Below are 24,692 nucleotides of genomic sequence, written 5' to 3'. Positions count from 1 at the left end.
CTAGCTCTAGGCTATTCCACTGCTGAATATGCATGTTCGATATGGTTCAAGTCCAGTCGTGCCAGGAACATAGATTTGGCTCTAAATGAGCCTTGCTGGATTATCACGGGTTGCTTAAGAGCTACTCCTGAGGACAAATTCCACTGCCTCACTGGCTTAGTTCCTCCTGAAATCAGGCATGAGGTAGCTGCGAGATATGAGAAAAGTAAGGCCACAACAAAGGAAGCCCATCCACTATATGGTCGTCAGCCCGCACATCCTAGGCTGAAATCAAGAAAGAGTTTCTTGACAACTTCTGAGGATCTCATCAAGAATCCACATGCGCAAGGATCTCGCAATGGCGGGGAAATGTCGGTATTTGGGAGAATGGATGGCTGTAAACGAAGAACTTCCCCCTGGACATTTGGAGAAGTGATCAATATAGAGGTCTCTCATTAGACTACAATCAAACACAACAAGATTCAAGACCAATCTGTGGACTTGGGGTTTCTCTGTAGACTCAGTTCTTTGCTATTTCCTTCAGTGTTCCTTATCACCAACCACCTGCACCAGCACCATGCAAGACCTTATGAGAGCTACACCAAATGCACTTGAAGTGTCCAATTTTTGGTCTTCTTTTGTTTAAAATTATGCCAACACTTTATAATTGACATTTCTGTACTTTTGTCACCATAAATAAATAAATAAATAAATAATGGCATAAGCAGACGGTATGTCATGCACAGTTGTCACTTGGCACTTTCCTGTTCCAGGCATGAATGGTGTGCTGAAGTATCTGATAAGTTTCCATGTGAACCTGAATCACTCTAATTTTACCTTCATTATCTTTTCACAAAATACATGAAGGAGGAAGCAATATATTAAATGACTCTTTCAGGAATGCATGCTCTCAGAATTTTGGCCGTAAACTTCTTTGTGATGAAACACTATCTTGAAGTATCTTCAGCTGATGTTGGATTGGCATATCCATGATACTTTTGTACTTTCTGAACATACACATGATGAAGTGCACTTGCCTTCTTTGTATCTTCTTTATTTCCTCTATGAATCCTACCAGATAAGGTTCAAGGTTAAACAGCAACACTCAAGTATTGGTTGAATGAGAATTTGTATACTGCCTACTTTGTGCAACACTTCCTGAAGATACTTCCAATGAATCTCAGTCTACCATCTCCTTTTCCTATGATTAGTTTCCCATGGCTGTTGCACTTTAAATTACTCCATGTGCATATTCCTAGGTATTTAATGGAAGTGATTGTTTCCAGTGCTTTTTTGGCAATCATGTAATCAAACAATTATTGGTGTACCCACCTATTTATCTAGAATATGTTACATTTGTTTATGCTGAGAGTCAACTGCCAACCTTGCACCAAGCATTCATCCTCTGCAGGCCTTCCAGCACCTCACTAGAGTTTTATAGTGTTGCAACTTCTCTACAACAGTATCACAGTTCAGCTGAAACCTATCATTGTCAGCTACAAAAACCAATGAGAAGTAAATTCACTGGGAAATGTGTGTAAAAATTCCAATAGTCATCAAAAGGCTTCTGCAACAAGTGCAGTTATTTACCTTAGACAATATTCTTACTTCTCACCTCTGCTGAATGAACATTTTATTTATTTTAGGTGCACTGCTCCAGAAGAAAATTCCAGAAGACATCAAAGAGAAAAAATATGCAAAAGCCAACATTTTACATCAACAGAATGAGAGATATTTCTAATGGCAAAACAGCAAAACACAGTGAACTGATCATACAATGCCGGCTTTCACACTCAGTATTTGCTATATTACTGACATTTGATTTTCGAGCATAAGGCTGTGGTACATGACAAAATGCTCTGTCTAATGTTTAGTTGCAGATAGGCACAATAAAAAGACTCTCACAATTAAAGGCCATTGGCCTTCATCAATAATACACACACATACGTGTGTGCGTGTGTGTGCGCCCGTCCACACACACACACACACACACACACACACACACACACACCACCACCACCACCACCACCACCACCACCACCAGCGCATGATGGGAGTGGCGACTGGGATGGGATAAGGAGGAGGCTGGGGCATGGAGTGGGAAGAATAGTACGGTGGGGGTGCCGGACAGTGAAGTACTGCGGGTTAGACGGAGGGCAGAGGAGAGAAGGAAGAGGTGTGTGTGTGTGGGGGGGGGGGGGGGGGTAGCGGAAAAGGAGAGAAATAAAAAGACTGGTTGTGACGGTGGCATGACGGCTGTGTAGCGCTGGAATGCGAACAGGGAAGGAGTTGGATGGGTGAGGACAAACAAAGGTTGAGGCTAGGAGGGTTTCGGGATCGTAGGATGTATTGCAGTGAAAGTTCCCACCCGCACAGTTCAGAAAAGCTGGAGCTCATGGGAAGGATCCATATGGCACAGGCTGTGAAGCAGTCATTGAAATGAAGGATGTCATGTTTAGCAGCGTATTCAGCAACAGGGTGGTCCACTTGTTTCTTGGCCACAGTTTTTTGGTGACCATTCACGTGGACAGACAGCTTAATGGTTGTCATGCCCACATGGAATGCAGCACAGTGGTAGCAGCTTAGATTGTAAATCACATGACTGGTGTCACAGGTAGCCCTGCCTTTGATGGGATAGGTGCTGTTAGGGAATGGACTGGAGTGGCTGGTGGTGGGAGGATGTATTGGACAGGTCTTGCATCTAGGTCTATTACAGGGATATGAGCCATGAGCTAAGAGATTGGGAGCAGGGACTGTGTAAGGATGGACGGGTATATTGCGCAGGTTTGGTGGATGGTGGAATACCACTGTGTGAGGGGTGGGAAGGATAGTGGACGAAACATTTCTCATTTCAGGGCACGACGAGAGGTAATTGAAACCCTGGCAGAGAATGGAATTCAATTGCTCCAGTCCTGGGTGATACTGACTTATGAGGATAATGCTCCTCTGTGGCTGGACAGTGGGACTTTGAGAGGTAGTGGGAGACTGGAAAGATAAGGTACGGGAGATTTGTTTTTGTACAAGGTTGGGAGGATAATTACGGTCAGTGAAGGCATTCTATGTAGGCACGACAACCAACAAGCTGCCTATCAACATGAATGGCCACTGATAAACTGTGGCCAAGAAACAAGTGGCCCACCCCATTGCTTAACACGCTGCTAAACATGACATCCTTCATTTCAATGACTGCTTCACAGCCTGCGCCATATGGAATTGCACAGGTGGGAACTTCCCCTGGAATACATACTATGTTCCCGTAACCCTCCTGACCTCAACCTTCATTAGTCACTGTCCTCATCCATCCAGCCCTCTTCCCTGTTCGTATTCCAGCACTACACAGCCGTCATTTCACCATCACACCCAATCTCTTTATTTCTCTCCTTTTCCACTACTCCCCCTCCCCTGCCCTCCATCTAATCTGCAGCACTTCACTGTCCAGCACCCCCACCATACTATCCCTCCCTCTCCCCGTCCCAGTGTCCTACTTACCCCATCCAGTCACCATTCCCATCATGCTCTAGTGCTGCCGCTGCTCGCGGTGTGGTTTCAGTTGCCTGAGACTGCAGTTACGTGTGTGAGTTGCATTTGCAAATCCATGTGTGTGTGGGGGGGGGGGGGGGGGGACACGTGTATTTCTGTCTATTGTTGATGAAGGCCAGTGGCCAAAAGCTTTAATTATCAGAGTATTTCTTTTGTGCCTATCTGCAACTCAGCACTTCCACTGTATGGTGAGTAGCAACTTTCCTTCTCACAATATTGTTACATTCCGTCCTGGATTTTCCATTGTTTGATTTCTGTCTAATGTTTTCATCTTTAATTGCTGGCGATGTCATCAGAGGAATTATGACTCAGAAAGCTACGACATACTACAACAAGCTTAGCAAGTCGAACTGTTTTTACGTATCCAAACTGTTGGTTCATGACGTCGTCAGATCACTGCGTAAGATCACAGAATCGCATCAACATATGCTATGGATCTTGTAGTGGGGAAGAGTTGGTGCCCTTTATTGGGGAGAGGAGAGAAGCAATGGAAAGGAAAGGTCTAGGCAGGTAGAAGGCAGGGTGAGGCTGAAGTGGGAAGAGGGTAGAGGCAGGTGGAGGACAGGGACTAGCAAAGGCCAGTGGGACTATGGGAACAAATGATATACTGCAGGAAGTGTTCCAACTTGCACAGTTCAGGAAAGCTAATGTTGTGGGAAGGGTCAAACACACCATCTTATGTGGTACACTCACAAGGGAAATTTCTCATAGCATTCCTAACAGATTTTGTGGTAAGATGGCACAGTCGATAGCCCATCAAAAACTGACCACAGATCAAGCATGAAAGCAAGAAGGTCTCCTGAACTGTGGGGAAAAAAGCAGAATAGAAACAGTGAACAGTCCAAGCACAAAAAGTGCAACACCGAGTGCTGTGGGATCACCACAGCATCGTGGTGAAGTGGTGATGGTGTTGGACTAAAAGGTGGATGAGCCAGGTTCAAAACTCTCTCGTATCATTCACTTTTTTTTACTTTTTTTTCTTCTCAACATCATGAACGGTCTGTCCAGTCTTGGTAATTGTCATACTATACATTAGTTATATAATATGATTCATGTTTTAAGAAAATATTACCTTTGCCAGTAAATGTGATGAATAGTGGGAGCAAAAACAAAGATGATGAGACTTACCAAACAAAAGTGCTGGCAGGTCGATAGACACACAAACAAACACAAACATACACACAAAATTCAAGCTTTCACAACAAATGGTTGCTTCATCAGGAAAGAGGGAAGGAGAGGGAAAGACGAAAGGATGTAGGTTTTAAGGGAGAGGGTAAGGAGTCATTCCAATCCCGGGAGCGGAAAGACTGACCTTAGGGGGAAAAAAAGGACAGGTATACACTCGCGCGCGCGCACACACACACACACACACACACACACACACACACACACACACACACACACACACACACACACACACACACACATATCCATCCGCACATACACAGACACAAGCAGACATTTGTAAAGGCAAAGAGTTTGGGCAGAGATGTCAGTCGAGGCAGAAGTAAAGAGGCAAAGATGTTGTTGAAAGACAGGTGAGATATGAATGGCGGCAACTTGAAATTAGCGGAGGTTGAGGCCTGGCGGATAACGAGAAGAGAGGATATACTGAAGGGCAAGTTCCCATCTCCGGAGTTCTGACAGGTTGGTGTTAGTGGGAAGTATCCAGATAACCCGGACGGTGTAACACTGTGCCAAGATGTGCTGGCCGTGCACTAAGGCATGTTTAGCCACAGGGTGATCCTCATTACCAACAAACACTGTCTGCCTGTGTCCATTCATGCAAATGGACAGTTCGTTGCTGGTCATTCCCACATAGAAAGCGTGGGTAGCTCAATCTTGGCTTGCCAGCCTTTGAGAATAGAGCTCCTGTTGGTCGTTACCACTAAGTGCGAACTGCGCGCAGTTATTCAGTTTTTTAACATCAAGGGCACTGCGCCTATTGAAATCCATCACCAATTGAAGGAAGTGTATGGCGAGTCATGCATGGATATCAAAAATGTTTGTAAGTGGTGTAGAGAGTTTGCAGCTGGTAGGATCGAAATTCGTGACTAACAAAGGAGCAGGAGACTATCAGTTTCTGAGCAGACAGTGTTGAAGGTTGAGCAAAGCATTTGTGAAGATCGGCGGATCACCCTGAATGATCTCTGTACATTGGTTAATGAGGTTTCCCAAAGCCAGGCTCACAGAATTTTAACGGAAACATTGAACTACCGGAAGGTGTGCGCAAGATGGGTGCCACGCATGCTGACTGAGGAGCAAATGCGGCAACGAGTCGATGCTTCCCGCACATTTCTTCACCGCCTTGCAGCCGAACAGGACAACTTTCTAGACTCAATTGTCACGGGTGATGAAACCTGAGCATACCACTTTACACCCGAGACCAAGCAACAATCACACCAGCGGCGGCATCCTTCTTTGCCAAAGCCGCGGAAATTGAAACAAACACAGTCTGCCGGTAAAGTCATGACAACCATTTTTTGGGATCGGAAAGGGGTATTGTTGGTCGACTTTATGCCCAGTGGGACCACAATTAATGCTGACAGGTACTGTGAGACCCTGAAAAAATTCAAACGAGCAATTCAGAACTGTAGAAGAGGAATGTTGAGCAAGGGTGTACACATTCTCCATGACAACGTTCACCCACACGTCGCTCAGCAAACCGTTGCTCTCCTGCAACAGTTTCAGTGGAACATAATCACCCACCCACCCTATAGTCCTGACCTGGTGCTCAGTGGTTATCACCTGTTCCCTAGGTTAAAAGAACATATGGCAGGAAAGGGATTCAGCTCCAACGACAAGGTGAAAGAAGAGATTCATAACTTTCTGAACAGCATGGCGGCAAGCTGGTATGACGTGGGTATACAGAAACTGCCACAGCGTCTACAAAAATGCATCAGCAGAAATGGTGATTATGTCGAAAAAGAGCTAAATGTTCAAGCTGTAAACTGATGTAAACCATTGTACAAATAAACAGGTCTATGTACTTATAAAAAAAATAGGAGACCTTACTTTTGGGATTACCCTCGTAGGATCCACAGACTCATAATTAAACAGAATTAAAAGATTTGTTCTTCAGGTGAATGAAAGAAGAAAATAGAAATTTGTTTAAAGACATCATATACTCACTCACTCTTGCTACACTGACACTCAGAGACTTGAGCAGAAAAAAACCAGGGTTCCATATAGACTTAATTATACAGGGTGAAGCGAAATTTGCGCACTCTGGCTGCTCAGTGCGACTCCTCACATGCCAGTGATAAAAAAAAAAAATGTCTGTCCCAAAATTTTGTCTGGCGAGTATATCTGGCAGAAAAAGGACATTAAAGAGTGGCAATCTGGCAACACTGTAACCACATGTATAGTAACTAGCTCTGTCGACACATTATAGTTGTGCTGTACAGTTGGTGCTGAGGATAGAGTTTTGGGTTACCATGCAGGAGGTCGAGGGTTCAATCCTGGGTTCAAGCATATGTTTTTTATTTGGTAAATATAGTCCAAGTGGTACAGTATCTGGCATCTTGATCATCAACAACGATTGCAGCAGGTCCTCTGGAAAACATTTGCACTTACATACGACAATCGTAGAAATGGAACATTGGTCAGGTTTGAAAGATGTCCTTTCAACATTGTGGGCTCGAATTTATTCGCACCACTTCATCTACTAGAAGCAAAACCTGTTTTCTTTCTACCCTCCTCTAATGATCACATAGATTAGTACCAACTATTATTCTTGCCTCGTTCAGGTCCATTACATTTCGTTAGGGCCTTATGTTACTAGTAGGACTAGCGAAGTGTTTTACGAATAATGTCCAAACTCGGTTAGTATTTGTATGTGTTATCACCATGGTCTCATTAATTGTTTCAACTGTATATTTCTTATTTGTCGAACAATGTATTTGTTGTGTTAAGCATTAAAAATGTTGTAAATTTAGAGTACATGTGACATAAGAAACAGTGTATATTACAGTATGAAATTAGCAAATTGAAAAAGTGCACCCCAACCAAGGATGGAACCCTCGACCTCCTGCATGGTAACCCAAAACTATATCCAATGCGCCAACTGTGCAGCATGATTAAAATGTCCTGTCAGAGGTACTTAGCATACGTGTTGTTACAGTGTTGCCAGACTGCCACTCTTTAACGTCCTATATCTGCCGGATATACTCACCAGCCCCCCCCATGAACCATGGACCTTGCCGTTGGTGGGGAGGCTTGCGTGCCTCAGCGATACAGGTAGCCGTACCGTAGGTGCAACCACAACGGAGGGGTATCTGTTGAGAGGCCAGACAAACGTGTGGTTCCTGAAGAGGGGCAGCAGCCTTTTCAGTAGTTGCAAGGGCAACAGTCTGGATGATTGACTGATCTGGCCTTGTAACAATAACCAAAACGACCTTGCTGTGCTGGTACTGCGAACGGCTGAAAGCAAGGGGAAACTACAGCCGTAATTTTTCCCGAGGGCATGCAGCTTTACTGTATGATTACATGATGATGGCGTCCTCTTGGGTAAAATATTCCGGAGGTAAAATAGTCCCCCATTCGGATCTCTGGGCGGGGACTACTCAAGAGGATGTCGTTATCAGGAGAAATAAAACTGGCATTCTACGGATCGGAGCGTGGAATGTCAGATCCCTTAATCGGGCAGGTAGGTTAGAAAATTTAAAAAGGGAAATGGATAGGTTGAAGTTAGATATAGTGGGAATTAGTGAAGTTCGGTGGCAGGAGGAACAAGACTTCTGGTCAGGTGACTACAGGGTTATAAACACAAAATCAAATAGGGGTAATGCAGGAGTAGGTTTAATAATGAATAAAAAATAGGAAAATAGGAATGCGGGTAAGCTACTACAAACAGCATAGTGAACGCATTATTGTGGCCAAGATAGATACGAAGCCCACACCTACTACAGTAGTACAAGTTTATATGCCAACCAGCTCTGCAGATGACGAAGAAATTGTAGAAATGTATGATGAAATAAAAGAAATTATTCAGATTGTGAAGGGAGACGAAAATTTAATAGTCATGGGTGACTGGAATTCGAGTGTAGGAAAAGGGAGAGAAGGAAACATAGTAGGTGAATATGGACTGGGGGACAGAAATGAAAGAGGAAGCCGCCTGGTAGAATTTTGCACAGAGCACAACATAATCATAACTAACACTTGGTTTAAGAATCATGAAAGAAGGTTGTATACATGGAAGAATCCTGGAGATACTAAAAGGTATCAGATAGATTATATAATGGTAAGACAGAGATTTAGGAACCAGGTTTTAAATTGTAAGACATTTCCAGGGGCAGATGTGGACTCTGACCACAATCTATTGGTTATGACCTGTAGATTAAAACTGAAGAAACTGCAAAAAGGTGGGAATTTAAGGAGATGGGGCCTGGATAAACTAAAAGAAGCAGAGGTTGTACAGAGATTCAGGGAGAGCATAAGGGAGCAATTGACAGGAATGGGGGAAATAAATACAGTAGAAGAAGAATGGGTAGCTTTGAGGGATGGAGTAGTGAAGGCAGCAGAGGATCAAGTAGGTAAAACGACGAGGGCTAATAGAAATCCTTGGGTAACAGAAGAAATATTGAATTTAATTGATGAAAGGAGAAAATATAAAAATGCAGTAAGTGAAACAGGCAAAAAGGAATACAAACGTCTCAAAAATGAGATCGACAGGAAGTGCAAAATGGCTAAGCAGGGATGGCTAGAGGACAAATGTAAGGATGTAGAGGCCTATCTCACTAGGGGTAAGATAGATACCGCCTACAGGAAAATTAAAGAGACCTTTGGAGATAAGAGAACGACTTGTATGAATATCAAGAGCTCAGATGGAAACCCAGTTCTAAGCAAAGAAGGGAAAGCAGAAAGGTGGAAGGAGTATATAGAGGGTCTATACAAGGGCGATGTACTTGAGGACAATATTATGGAAATGGAAGAGGATGTAGATGAAGATGATATGGGAGATACGATACTGCGTGAAGAGTTTGACAGAGCACTGAAAGACCTGAGTCGAAACAAGGCCCCCGGAGTAGACAATATTCCATTGGAACTACTGACGGCCGTGGGAGAGCCAGTCCTGACAAAACTCTACCATCTGGTGAGCAAGATGTATGAAACAGGCGAAATACCCTCAGACTTCAAGAAGAATATAATAATTCCAATCCCAAAGAAAGCAGGTGTTGACAGATGTGAAAATTACCGAACTATCAGCTTAATAAGTCACAGCTGCAAAATACTAACACGAATTCTTTACAGACGAATGGAAAAACTAGTAGAAGCCAACCTCGGGGAAGATCAGTTTGGATTCCGTAGAAACACTGGAACACGTGAGGCAATACTGACCTTACGACTTATCTTAGAAGAAAGCTTAAGGAAAGGCAAACCTACGTTTCTAGCATTTGTAGACTTAGAGAAAGCTTTTGACAATGTTGACTGGAATACTCTCTTTCAAATTCTAAAGGTGGCAGGGGTAAAATACAGGGAGCAAAAGGCTATTTACAATTTGTACAGAAACCAGATGGCAGTTATAAGAGTCGAGGGACATGAAAGGGAAGCAGTGGTTGGGAAGGGAGTAAGACAGGGTTGTAGCCTGTCCCCGATGTTGTTCAATCTATATATTGAGCAAGCAGTAAAGGAAACAAAAGAAAAATTCGGAGTAGGTATTAAAATTCATGGAGAAGAAATAAAAACTTTGAGGTTCGCCGATGACATTGTAATTCTGTCAGAAACAGCAAAGGACTTGGAAGAACAGTTGAATGGAATGGACAGTGTCTTGAAAGGAGGATATAAGATGAACATCAACAAAAGCAAAACAAGGATAATGGAATGTAGTCTAATTAAGTCGGGTGATGCTGAGGGAATTAGATTAGGAAATGAGGCACTTAAAGTAGTAAAGGAGTTTTGCTATTTGGGGAGCAAAATAACTGATGATGGTCGAAGTAGAGAGGATATAAAATGTAGGCTGGCAATGGCAAGGAAAGCGTTTCTGAAGAAGAGAAATTTGTTAACATCCAGTATTGATTTAAGTGTCAGGAAGTCATTTCTGAAAGTATTCGTATGGAGTGTAGCCATGTATGGAAGTGAAACATGGACGATAAATAGTTTGGACAAGAAGAGAATAGAAGCTTTTGAAATGTGGTGCTACAGAAGAATGCTGAAGATTAGATGGGTAGATCACATAACTAATGAGGAAGTATTGAATAGGATTGGGGAGAAGAGAAGTTTGTGGCACAACTTGACCAGAAGAAGGGATCGGTTGGTAGGACATGTTCTGAGGCATCAAGGGATCACCAATTTAGTATTGGAGGGCAGCGTGGAGGGTAAAAATCGTAGGGGGAGACCAAGAGATGAATACACTAAGCAGATTCAGAAGGATGTAGGTTGCAGTAGGTACTGGGAGATGAAAAAGCTTGCACAGGATAGAGTAGCATGGAGAGCTGCATCAAACCAGTCTCAGGACTGAAGACCACAACAACAACATACTCACCAGACGAAATTTTGGAAAGACATTTTTTTCTCACTGGCATGTGAGGAGTCGCACTGCAAAGCCCGAGTGCACAAATTTCGCTTCACCCTGTATACATATTTTCATGAGTGAGTTTGCAAGTGTCAAAATAAATGGATGTATCTTTTGACTGCATTGACTTAGACTTAGAAGCTTAAATTTTTTACACCACCATGGAACTGAAGACCTTAGAATTCAACATAAATTTCAATTTGATACTTCTATTTGTTCCTGGAAAAAAATGATGTCTTTACAGAAAGACAACAAAGTGATCCTTTAAGAATTCTGTTTTTACTGACTGGGGTATGGAATCCCACAAACAAGCAGTAAGAAATGAATTCTACAGTTTCAATATTTAATCTGAAATAAAACCAGGCATACAAAATAATTACCTTGAAAAGTGATCCAGTAAACTGATATTACAGAAAAGCTTTTGCAAGATGTTTTGCCAGTTTGTTACCTGGTGACGTGCAATGAACAACTGAGGTAAACACCAGTCTGTAAGGCCAAATCTGAGTCTCCTACGATCAGTATGCCACAACACTACAAAGGAACATTTAATCAAACATACATTATTTTCTGCGCATACAAGCATAAAGCCCTTTAAGAACTTGGGTTAAGTCAACATCTACATCTGTACTCTGTTAACCACTGTGAAATACATGGCAGCTAGTACTTCCTAACATACCAGTTATTACATATTATTCCCATTCTATTCCCATATGGAGCATGGGAAGAATATTTTCTGGAAATTGTCTTAAACAATTACTTATGTTATTTTATGTTCCTAACACAGTTTTTTTCCTCTTAAATTTTAGTATTCTTATATAAAAACAGAAACAAAATTCAAATAATTTGAAAGTCCGCTAAAACGCTCCATTTGAGTCATGTGATGCCCGAGACGTCACTGGCTAGCTCGCTGCTCCTGCTGGCATAATGCTAATTCACAGTGATGTCTTGTTTTGGAACTTATGTTTCAGAAAATGAGTACAAATGGCGTGTGGTGCTACATTGCACAAATACTCTATAAACTCCTGAAAAGTTGTTTTTGAGTGTTCCAGAGAACGAGAAGATGCATAAAATGTGGTTTCATTGTTCCAGCAAATTGCCATGACACTGACACTCAAGTTCACTAACTTAATTAAAAATCTGTTGCACTGTAAAGTTAACATTAACTTACCTCTGATATATGCTCTTCCACTGTCACAAAGAAAAATAACATCATTCAAAATTAAACTCCTAGTGCAAATTGTCGTTTAACCCAGCTACACGTCAGCTGTTCAGTAGCTTTGCTGTTAGAGCAGTAGACCATCGAATTTTATGAACTGATGTCCGCAGATCGCTGGTTCAAATCAAACCCGAAAGAAGATTTTAACTTATTCATAAAATACCTCAACAGTCCTCATATATAATAGCCAAATCACAATCACAAAACTTCAGCACACCAATCAGAAAAGATTATTATTGTGTTTTCCTTGCTGTTTACATGTGCTTACATTCGCAATCACTGTTCGCACACTTCATGTTCAAAAAGATATTTTCTAGTTAATATCACCATACACTTTTTACTTTATGAGAAAAACTGTTTTTATCTTAGTAATATCGAGCTAGGATCCTTATTGTTTATACTTTTGCAGTTTCAGCATCTTACATGAAGATCAAGTGAGTCTGCTTCACATGCCAATGCTAGTGTACACTCACAAACATCACAGCACTTAGGTACAACATGCAGGTGACATGAACATATTTTACATCTCTCCATATGAGCTCACTGTCCTATACCTCATTGTACTGTGGGTGTACGGATATCTTCACTCCTAGTAATGCTTTCCAAAAAAGTGAATTGTTTGTTCACAAAGTAAATGTATATCCATTTCTCAGACTAAGACTAATGTGAAGCTGTATATAACAAATCCCGGAATTGAAACAACTGCTACAATCAGTTCTTGCTAAAGCTATTTTCGTATTTTGTGTAAAATCTTTAAAAATATGTGACCCTCCTGGGATTCGAACATGTGATCTCTTTCACTGCAGTCGGATGCGTTACCCATTGCACCACCAAATGCCTGCTGGAAATAGATTTTCAGCTGAGTGTCTTCTAAAAAGGAAATCAGCACTAAGTTTTGCCAAAAAAATTTTATTGTGCTTTGGGTCATAGCACATGACTGATAGTCAACAATCTGGTTATAACATACAGACCCATTTGTAAAAGTTCTACAATTCCTTGGTTCTGAGCAAGTTTAATGATGTAGCAGAATGTCTGTCACTGTACATATCGCTGCTTCAATGGCATCAATTCTGTCAAGGCTTCCGCTATCAGTTTTCATAAATTTCCTTTCTATTGTTACTTAAAAGTTGTAATTGCATTTTCCATCACTAAATAGCTACTCTGTTTGCTGAAAAAGTACATAAAAACCTTGTAACTTTGGCTAATGCTCCTGTAACACACATATAGCTTATTCTTACTCCTAGCCTCTGACATCGCCAGAGCATCAGCCAATAATAGAGAATTTTCAATCACCTGACCAGATCATGATTTCTAAGCTTTAATTACATAAAAATAAGATATTTTGTGATAACATTGACCATAAATGCTATTTAAATGTTACAGCCAGTAAGAATAACAACCATCCAAACCACATTTCTAACATAGGAAATTAGACTATTAGTCTAATTTTGCTTTTGTGATCCCTATGGGAGTGACACATAGGCGGTTGTAGGATACTCATAGATTCATCACATAAAGCTGTTTCTTGAATCTCTGTAAATAAGCTTTCATGGAATAGTTTGTGTTCATCTTCAAGTGTCTGCCAATTCATTTTTTTCTGCATGTCTGTGGTGCTCTCACACTGGGCAAACAAACCTGCGACCATTCATGCTCCTCTTCTTTGTAGATGTTCAACATCCTCTGTTAGTGCTATCTGATATGGGTCTCTCGCAACTGAGCGATATTCCAAGATGGATTGCGTAAGTTTCTCGTAAGCAGTCTCCTTTGTGGATGCAGTGTATTTCCTAATATCCTATCAAAGAACCAAGGTCTAGGAAAAAACAGGATGAGAAGCAATATTTATAAATTACTTCAGTTTTCTACATTAGTTCAGTTAGTCTGCTCATGAGGAATCGTAGAAAGAATTCTTTTTTCTATTTGTACCTCAAATGACTACAAATAAAAATCACTTTTAATACAAAGAAAAATAATACTTCACAATTAACTATTCAGACACAGTTTCTATACCAATACACACTTCACCTACTGTTGGTAGTCTTGCAACTTATTTTAGTATGGAGATGACTTGCTTTATAAGGAGATGACTCGCTTGATAAACAAATGTCCCAGAATTCAGGTAAGTTAGCTAAGTTAGGCCTGCAATTTAGTTTTTTATTACAAGGACTATAAAAATTTTATATATGGGGGTAACTTATTAAATCTTCCACATCAGAATACAGAAAGTCAGTCTCAATCACGGACAGGATAAAAATTATTTTTGTATATTGTGTTATGATTTTGTACAGTGTGGTTCATCAGAAATCCACATTATTATTAATTGAAAATGCTGTGAAAGAGAAAATTTACTGTCACATGAGAGTAAAACCACTGAAATTCTTGACAGCCTGTGTGATGTCTTGTTACTAGTCCAATGTCATTTAGATCAATTTGTATTTGATTTACTGTATTTGTACACTCTGTCATTTACCATCAAAATGAGACTGGGCTAAGAATATGGCTTTCGGGTATATTATTTGTCCTAGACTTTTTATCACAATTGCAACCAGATGGAGACTGTTTCCTCGCATGACTGTTGCTTCACACTCAGAGAAGAGGATGATAAATTTTAGCAATGTAGCTACAGTAACTGGAGTCAGACATGACCAGAAGACACTGGCTGGCTGGCCAAGAGTGTCAACGGTGCACCGTCAAAAACCAAGTGCAGACAACAACAGTGATGGATGAACAACAAAGACAACACAACAGAATGACAAGTCCAGAGAGTGAACCAAATTGAGGGCCCAGACATAGCAATATCAAGAATCAAGCAACACTGTGTACAATGAACAGTACGATAGCACAACTGGAACACGACTGAGGTCTGGACCCCTGCACTATTCGTTTTACAGGGCTGCAGTGAGTGCTCACAGGCTGGCACATGAAGCAAGGCACATGCCTAGTACTGAGATGGTGATGGCAGTGCTCACAAATGTTAGGAGCACTGCCTAGTGGCTGCCGTCTGGGTCCATGCCTTCTGGAGAGCTTTTGAACTATTGGGCAGGAGTACCAAATACCTCCTACCTGAAATGGACAGATGCACTCTGGACAATGTTTTCAAAGATGAACTGGAGGCACGGACTGTGTCCCGGCAGAGGAGCTTGCCATCTGGGAGAAGGAACACAGGATGTAAGGCAATGTGCTGGGAAAAGGTGATGTGGGAGGTGATTGTTGAGAGAATGGATGCACCCTAAATAGTAAAGAGGATGCACACGTTTCGCTGGTCCTGGCACATAGCACGCATAGCCATTATATCATCTACGTAACTGGTACAAGTGGGAATGGATGTGGTTAACTGTTCTAGGTATCTTTGGAAGATTGCTGGAGCAGAAAAGATGCCAAAGGGCAAAAGTTTGTATTTACACAAGCCGAAGGGTATACTGATAACCATATGTGTTGTGATTCATCATCCAGTGTTACCTGTAAATAAGCACTGGCAAGGTCTATCATCGCAGAAAAAAAATTACCATTGACAAGCTTTGTGAGGAGGTGCTCTGGATGACATGGGGGAGGTTTCCGTATGTGTCTGGGCATTCATTGTTGCTCCAAAATTTTCACAGTGTGATCTGGTCAGTCTGTACAGTCGTGCATTGTGAAACAGTCAGGACAAGATGGGAGACCCCACTGCTTACAAATTTCACTGGCTACTCAGAAGCCACTGGCATATCTGAAAGTGATGAATTATTATACCAACAAGATAAAGACTTATGAGAATTTTGACCCTCTGGTGGTGGCTGAACCGCTGCCACCTGCATTTGTTGCCTGTGAAATGTCGACAGACCGTGCGATTTTCAAAATATCGTCCAAGGAAGGATTGTCCAGCTCGAGGGCTGCAGTGCATACTTCCATACTGGGGTCAATTGGACTACATTTCAAATCAAGGACTCTGAATATGAGGTTTTTCAAGACAGGTTTGTGCAAGTGAAATCACAATGCCGACAGTCCCTGCAAATCCATCACCCATGACCCATCACCCATGACTGATCCGGTTGCTTGTGGTATTGATGGAACTTGAGGCATGAGACAACCACATGGAAGTGTTGCGAATAATAGTTCAACAGCAATGAACACATTTTCTTGAATGTGAGTGCAACTCGATTTGAGAGGGGAGCCAGCTTCTTTAGTAAGAAAAATGTCTCCAGGGAAGCCCAGAAAAGGAAGAGCAACTGTCTTAAGACCATCATCAGAAACCCAAAACGTGGCAAAAGGCTGTTCCAGCAGCAGCAGCTGCTGCTGCTGCGGTTCCACAAGTTGCATGAGTTTCACATCCACAAGACACTGTAACCTTTTTCCTTGCCACCATTTATAGCTACCAGAAATGGACACGACAAGAAGACATTGGCCAACAGGCCAAGGGCACCAATGGCGAGTGTCCAAAAACCACAGACAGACAACAGTGGTGGTGTTAAATTTAAGAACGAGTTTCCTTTTCACAAAACTATGTCATCTGAAACAATTTTGGTCATGACTAGATAATCTTTTCAAAACAATATGAAATCAAGCAAATAAATGTGCCAGTTTAATTGTTTATAATATTATGAAAAGCATAGATTTCTACTCACCATATACTGGAGACATTGATTCATAGACAGGCACAACAACAAGAATGCTAAACAAGTAAGCTTTTGGCCAAAAGGCCTTCTTCTGAATTAGAAAACATGCATACGCATATTCACATAAATGAAAGTGTTTGTGTCAACATACGTGTATGTGTCAACATACGTGCGTGTGTGTGTGTGTGTGTGTGTGTGTGTGTGTGTGTGTGTGTGTGTGTGTGTGTGTTTTGTCTTACCCAGAAGAAGGCTTTCTAGCTTAAAGCTTACTTATTTAGCAGTCTTTTTGTTGTGCCTGTCTTCAATTCAGAATATCCACTGTATACTGAGTAGCAATCTATCCTTTTCATAATATTGTCATCATTTATCCTGGATTTCCACTGTTTGATTCAGTTTATTTGTTATCACACTCCACCTTAGATAGATTTCATTCACTTCTGAAACTTAATTTTCTTATGAAAATGCTTAATATTTCACAATATTCCAAGAATTATTACACACTGAGCTTTATAACCGTATGAATTATATGCTTACTAGCTGCTACCCACTGCTTTGCTCACATATGAGTAGTTTTGTTATGATGAGTGATGAGTAAGCTAGTAATTTTATGAGGTGTCTGTGTGTACAGTGCTGTAAGGACATATTTATAAGCTGTATGCAGGTACATAATGAATGTGTTTCTATTATTTTGCTGAATGTAAAATCTTAAATCATGCATTCCATTTTTTTAATTATATTTAAAAAATACCTCGATTCATCCCATTCATGCATAAGTAGAGTTTTTAGGGTTTTTTTCTGGCTCACCTAGTTCTGTATGTGAGATTTTGCCACCAGAGCAACACATACAAACTGTTTCTCCCTTCTGTGGTAATGCACTATGGTGCCTACATTTTTGATCCACCCCCAACGATGACTAACTTATGATTAACACAGTCAGATAATAGATCATATTCAAATGCATCCTCATCAGCAGCCTGCCACATTGCACATGAAAGGGTATGACTCTCCGTTTGTTGTACAGCCTCAAAAAAAAAAAAAAAAAACCTTCAAGTGTTTTGAAACCTGTAAGGAACACATGATTCTCAACATTTAAAATGCAACTGGCTCATGACTGCTCCTATGTCTCTGTAGCTCACCTGACTTTCTGCACCCAAGTTCTGGCAGACATGAGATTGCTCTGACATTTACTGGATTTGAGTAACTTTAGCAGCTTGAGCTCTTTTGGAACTGTGTGCTAAATCAGACTTATGTTTGCGAGCCTCAGGGCAACAGTTGTAAATATGGTCCTCTGGCTTACTGGCTGATTTTATTGTTGTATTTCCGCCAAAACTCTCCAGCAATCCTGGATGGTGTAGCAACTCAATGTCATAAACCACGCACACAATAACTTCAGATTTGCACTGTCACGAAATAACCTATAGACACTAAGAGTCACCAACCATCACACCAGCATTTTCTGATTGCCACTAGTGTATACCATGTTCAAAAATATTAATAATACTGAAAAAATATACATCTCTCTAAAGTATCCTGTGTTCTTCCTCAGGGTTCAAGCTATCCCCCAACCAAATACGATTGGAATCGGTTTAGCAGTAGAGTAATGAAAACAGAAAGTATGGATTGGCATGGACTGAACACATTGGGGATTGTATAAGCACTGTATTCTAGCAGTTAGCCATGGCTGCGCTCGAGGTTGAAGAACTCTATTTTTCATGCCAGTCTGCCCATTTTCAAAAGCTATACAAAAATAAAGGCATATTATGAAGACATGAGCTATTTTCTATTTTTATTGGAAACTATGAATGAATTGCTAAGTTTTAAACTTTCTCCTTACATTAAAAACCAAACATTTTAGCATTGCTGCTATGACTAGTTGGTATTTCAGTTTTTTCCATTACTGGTAAAAAATAGAAAACACCTGTTGTAACCAAGACAAAAAAAATACCAAAATATACTGGTTATCCAGAACTAAAGTGCTGGTTTCGATTTTAACCAGTCCGTTTTTCTCATGCTTATCAGAAATAATGGTAGATTTTACTGTCATTAAATGGTTGCAAGATATTTGGCACCCATTTTACTGTACACATATGTATATAACTAGCAAGTACTTCTGACACAAGACACACAGTTGCAAAAATTCTAGCCAACCTTAGCCAATCGTTCTCTTCAGTCCTACCCACTGAATTAAAAATAAATACTTTTAGTGGCATTAATAACCATACCTGTCCAGGTATAAGTGTGCTAACAAACATGGCCAAGTTATCAGGCCATGGCATGCACATATACTGGTCCCACCATCGTTTGATGACTATCGAAACATAGAAACCAAGTATAAAAGCAATTGGTATCAAGTCTGCGTATGTCTGACAGTGAAGACAAATTTTTTCAAACAACCTGAAAATAAACAAAAGTCAGCACATTAATTGACTGTGAAAGGAAGTGTAGTTGCCATTAGTCTAATAATCATATCAATAATTTTGTTTCTTTAGACACATTAATCCTTCAAAGGGCAGTGTAATATGAAAAACTAGTGTCATATGTAACTATACTACTAATAATTAAGTGAGTAACAATAACACTCTGGACAACATCATTATCATTACATGTTTACTGATATGCTGTCCAAGTAAGGAGACAACAGACATTGGTTGGTGCATATGTTCATAGTGTTTTTCCATAATTTTAATAACCACAACAGATACACATAGCAGAGACTTTTGACATCAATAATATATTCTCCTTCACTATTCACAACAGTCTGCCAATGCTGTGGTAACTTCCTGATTCCACAACTGTACAAATCACGTGGTTTTGAAGCAAAGAACTCATTGAGCCATGTTTGGAGAGCATTTCTATTCAGGAAGGAAGTTCCTTGAAGTTGTTCAACAGAGAGCTGGAAAGCTGAAAATCTGAGGGTGCAAGATCAAGTAAATAAGGTGAGTGTGGAATGACTTTGAAACCCAACTCTTGTATAGTGTTTGTCAGTCTAAAATAATGCAGGCAGGCATTATCACGCAGCAGCATCACTTTAAGTAGTCTTCCTGGACATTGTTCTTTGACTGCATCTGCAAGATGTCTCAGTTGTTGACAATAAATGTCAGCAGTGACAGTTACACCGCAGGGAAGTAATTCATAGTAAACCACGCTATCATTACTCCACCAGATGCTTCACATTATCTTTTGCGGATGCGCTCGGGTCTTTGTATGGGGTGCTGCTGAGTTGTTTGCATTCAAACATTCCTTTCTTTTCCCTGTGTTTGCATAAAGAACCATTTCTCATCACCATTAACAATACTGAATAGGAATGATCAGTGCTGTTTCACGAGCTAATTGACAACAGGCAAGCAGAGATGCACATATAGCCACTCACTGATTTTCGTGATTTTGGCCTACAAGGGAATGGTCCAATAAGACATGTCGAAACCTACCCTCAAATTTTTTACTTAGGAAGAAGACAACAAAAGAAATGCACTGTCAAAATTTTAGCTGCTAAGAGGCACTACATGTATTAAAAAAAAAAATAGATGAGAATTGCCAAATTCGTAGTGCGCCAGGCGGCGGTAGAAATGTACACCCCTAGTGGTGCTGTACCAATTGTGCAGGCACAACTAGGCACACACACACACACACACACACACACACACACACACACAGCCGAAGTCAGTGATACATTTGTAAACAGGAATCATGACAACCTGTTTGTAATTTGTAAAGGATGTTTCAAGTTACTGTTCACTGATAGTTTCTGTGACACTACAGCACACAGTTACTATTCTCTCGAATTAGCAATTCAAATAACATTACAAATTATCAGTTGCTTTTTACAGTATTGGTAAGTACTGACAATACAGATATAGCTGAATTAATATTTATTTTGTTTTTGTAAGGGATGCCTGCTGATAGTACCTTTTTCTTTCTTCCAGTTTCACAGTAATTTGGAAGCCAATTAACATTCTCAATGATTGATGAAATATGAAGAATTTGGTTTCCAGCTGAAATCACTTGCTTCTCCTGAAGATGTACATGTGTCATTTATTAGTTGATTTCCATTACATTCATTTGAATGATATCGACATTTCATTTGAAATTGTGGATACTTGAGAAGAAATAGCAAATGACTGTGACGACTCCATGAATCATGGTTCAGATGACATCACTTTTGCCAGTAACAGTTCTGATGAAGAATACCTTCCAAGCCTAAAAAAAAAACACGTACTGCAACAGCTTTCAGTGACAAAGAAGAGGCAGTAAAATATTGGTTAAATGAAGGAGGAGGGGGGGGGGGGGGGGGGGGAAGAAACGCTTCAAGTTACGCAGTGTGCAAAAGCATTTTCATTTCATAAAATCGGAACGTGAACTGTACGAAAGGTATAGAATGAATTACACAAGTAGGAAATATGCGCCAAACGAAACATGGAACCATCTAAATGAAAAACTGTTTGAAAGATTTAGAACTGCTCGTGAGAGGCTATGCACTGCTACTAATGGAGATCTATGAGATTGTGCCCTCCAAATTGCATCTGACATGAAATTGTTAATTTCCAGGCTTCAGCGACCTGGCTATGCAGGTTCAAGAAATCATACAGAATAGAAAGTCACAAAATTACAAAGTTTATGTCACATAAACGTGTAGAGCACTTGCCAGCGAAGACAATGCTGTAGAGAAATTCATAGCTGACATAAATATGAAACTTGCTGTTATCCCTGAGACTGTTGTTTATAATGCTGATCAGTCAGGTTCCATAAAATAACTGCATGCACAATGCACTTTATCATTTCGGTGTGAAAAAAAGATGGAGTCGGTTGCCCAATCAATGAATGCAATGACACACTCATTTACAATAATGCCAATGATAAGTATGAGTGGTTTACTGTTTCTGCAGCTGTATATCTGTCTTCAAGAACTGTAAGGCAAATTAGGACCAAAAATAAGAAATGGACTGTTTAGTTGCAAAAATCTTACAATCGATGTTTCAAAATCTGGAAAAATGGGAACAAATAATTTTCAACATTTCATTTGAAACATATTCCTACCAGCTGCAGAAACTAATTCATTGCTTTTGCTGGACTCATGGTCTGGACATAACGATACCTCTGTTTTTCTTGAGGATGATGAAAAATCTGTAGATGTAATGTGGATTCCGCCTGGAACTACTAAAGCGATTCAACCTCTCAATAAAGAATTTTTTTGACAGTGGACAAGATTTTTCAGGAAATTATCAGGCACATAATTTCTGATACCTTCTCTCATTTCAGGTTTATCAGCAGAACAGTATTCTTAAGCTGTAGTCATTTGTAGATTACCAGTTTTCTTCGTCATGCTTTACGAATTTGATCAAGTATGCCTTGAATGCAGTACAATGTGCAGAAAAATGGCTGGGACCATTTCTGACTCCATCCCAGTTCTGTCCAAGTAAAACAAGTGCTCACTGTGAAATACCTGACTGAATCAATTTTTCCTTTGTCCGGTGTACCTGGCGCATGAAAAATGTTTGTTTTTGTCATTCAATATACACTTCGCATTTTTGTGACGACTACAGGGAATAAACAAAGAACTGTTTCACTGATCGTCAAATATACAACATTCAAACATTATTATAAGGAAAGGCCTACAGGAATTGTTATAAAATGTAGCACTGCCGGACACATTTCATTTCAAGAAATTACAAGTCCTCATTGCTGGAAGTCATCCGTGACATCAAACACTGTAATGAGTTTATTTTCTCTGCAAGCCACTATCAGAATTACATGTCCAAGAATTGAACTGTTGATATGACGTTATTCAAAAAAATGTTTGTATAGTTTAAGCCAGGTTTTCACCAGAGCAAACAAGCTAACAAGCATGAGCAAAAGAGAATTCTGTCTGGTGTTCCCAGTACACCTCTTGCACATCTTCCAACTGGATGCCACTGCAGCTAATTATGTGTCCCTAACCCGCCCCAGTTACCTAATCAGAAAATTGAGACCTGCAGTTTAACGTGGAATCCGAACCACATGTCTTTTGTGGCCAGTCCAACATCTGTGAGAAGTGAACGCTCGATTAAAAATCATAGTGAAAAAGTTGTGGTCTGAACAGGCTTTGACCCCATGCTCTCTGGAGCACAGAAGCATGTGCTTTGTCACTAGACCACTTGTTTTTTTGGGGAAAGAAAAAAGAATATGACCATTAGACCTTACATAAGTAGTGGAATCACAAGCTGTGTCACCTCAAGATGATGCTCGAAGTCAGTAATTAGTGTTCTGGTTATAAATTCCCCCTCAATGGCAATGAGAAGCCAGGGAAAAATGGCAGCCAACATACAAGGAAAATTTTAGGCCAATGCTAAGGAGAGATGGAGATGCAATTCCGTGTAAAGAGCATGATCTCCAAGCATCCCATGCTTCCATAAAAATTGAGACACTTAAATTCTTCCTTCCCTGTGCCATTTTGCAAACTCCGTCAAGAACAGTGCGCTTGCCACACATAATAATCCTCATTGAATATCAAAGTTTCACATTGCGGCTCTAACAAGATAGAGTTGTATCCTGTATGCCAAATATTAGAGCTGAAGACTAATAACACAGCTTTCACAGGCAATGTTCGATACCTCGTGTTCTCTTCCGTTCCCTCTAGTATAAACAATTCTACCCATATACAAGTGAATAGTAGTGAATTTTCCACAAATGCTCATTCGCATATTCTTGCTTCCATTCGCTCCAATGTAAACCAGGCTTTAGGTGCTTAAAATTGGTGTCTGTGAACTCCAGATAATTCCACTATGCAGCACTGCATGAGTGATTCGCCAAGTTGCACACTAGGCAGGCAGAGCTGTACAAACTGCTGTTATAAGCTGTTCTTCATGTGGCAGAAAATGTGTAACTTCAACATCTTTTACAAAATCCTTGCAGTGCCTCTTAGCAGATAAAATTTTGGCAGTGCATTTCTTTCGTTGTCTTCTTCCAGTGTAAAAAATTTCAGGCTAGGTTTTGACATGTCTTACTGGCCCATTCCCTTGTTAGAGCAGGCAGTACCCACACACCTGATTTCTCAACCTTCCCCATTGCATGCAAATTTCGCATGATGGTGAAATGATCACATCACAGTTCATCACATTTGCCAGTTCTAGAGTACACTGAAGTGGATCATTGTGAATTAATGCATTTAAATGATGTCCACCCAACCTGGAAGGTTTTTCTGAATGCAGGGAGTCACTAACTTCAAAATGATTCTCCTTAAAATGGAAAAACCATTTTCTTGCTACACACTATCTAATGGCATTATCCCCATAATACACAGTGCAGATGTTTCTGGACTGCCTGTGCTACTGTCGCCCCACTTGAACTCAAACAGAAGAATATGTCAGAAAAGTTCCAATTTCTTCACTAGGCAGTACATTTTCTGGTGTACACGGCTCCACTCTTCATCTCTAAATGACAAAATGACAATATGTAAACTCAAATAGTAACAGTAAACTACAAATAACAGAATGACAATCAATAAATAAATCTGTAGCAACCAGAATAGCAAATTGCAAAACAAAACAAAAATGCTACGAACTTGTGCACCAACCTAACATATGTGAGGAGTTGCTTTTTTCCATGGTACAGGAGAGAGGTGGGGTGGGGGGGATGGAGGGTTGAGTAGTGAGCTATTCAGGTCAGAATGAATTAACATAAAAGGTTCTAATTATCATGAGATACAAGGAAGCAACATAATAGACTGACAGTCATGATGTAGAGGCTTCCAAAGCAAAACTTAACATATGCACATAGTTTCAGCAGAAAACCTAATATTAATTAACAAGTTTCAGAAACTATCAACATTTAATGTATCACTTTTTCGTACCAATAGGTAAACAAAATTGTTAGAAGTATC

The 24,692-nt window shown here is 40.4% G+C and overlaps 1 protein-coding gene across 2 annotated transcripts in view; it reads right to left on the bottom strand.

The window, feature by feature from the left end:
• LOC126481042 (uncharacterized) overlaps positions 1 to 24,692 on the bottom strand; it is a 544,233-nt gene that overhangs the window by 70,511 nt on the left and 449,030 nt on the right. For both annotated transcript variants that reach the window (XM_050104523.1, XM_050104524.1), the window contains exon 6: positions 19,060 to 19,231. In XM_050104523.1, coding sequence (XP_049960480.1) covers positions 19,060 to 19,231 — 172 coding nt within the window. The remainder of the gene's footprint in view (positions 1 to 19,059; positions 19,232 to 24,692) is intronic.

This window comes from Schistocerca serialis, chromosome 5 (assembly GCF_023864345.2).
Source record: "Schistocerca serialis cubense isolate TAMUIC-IGC-003099 chromosome 5, iqSchSeri2.2, whole genome shotgun sequence".
In the NCBI taxonomy this organism is placed as follows: domain Eukaryota; kingdom Metazoa; phylum Arthropoda; class Insecta; order Orthoptera; family Acrididae; genus Schistocerca; species Schistocerca serialis.
This window is presented reverse-complemented; position numbering and strand designations above follow the sequence as displayed.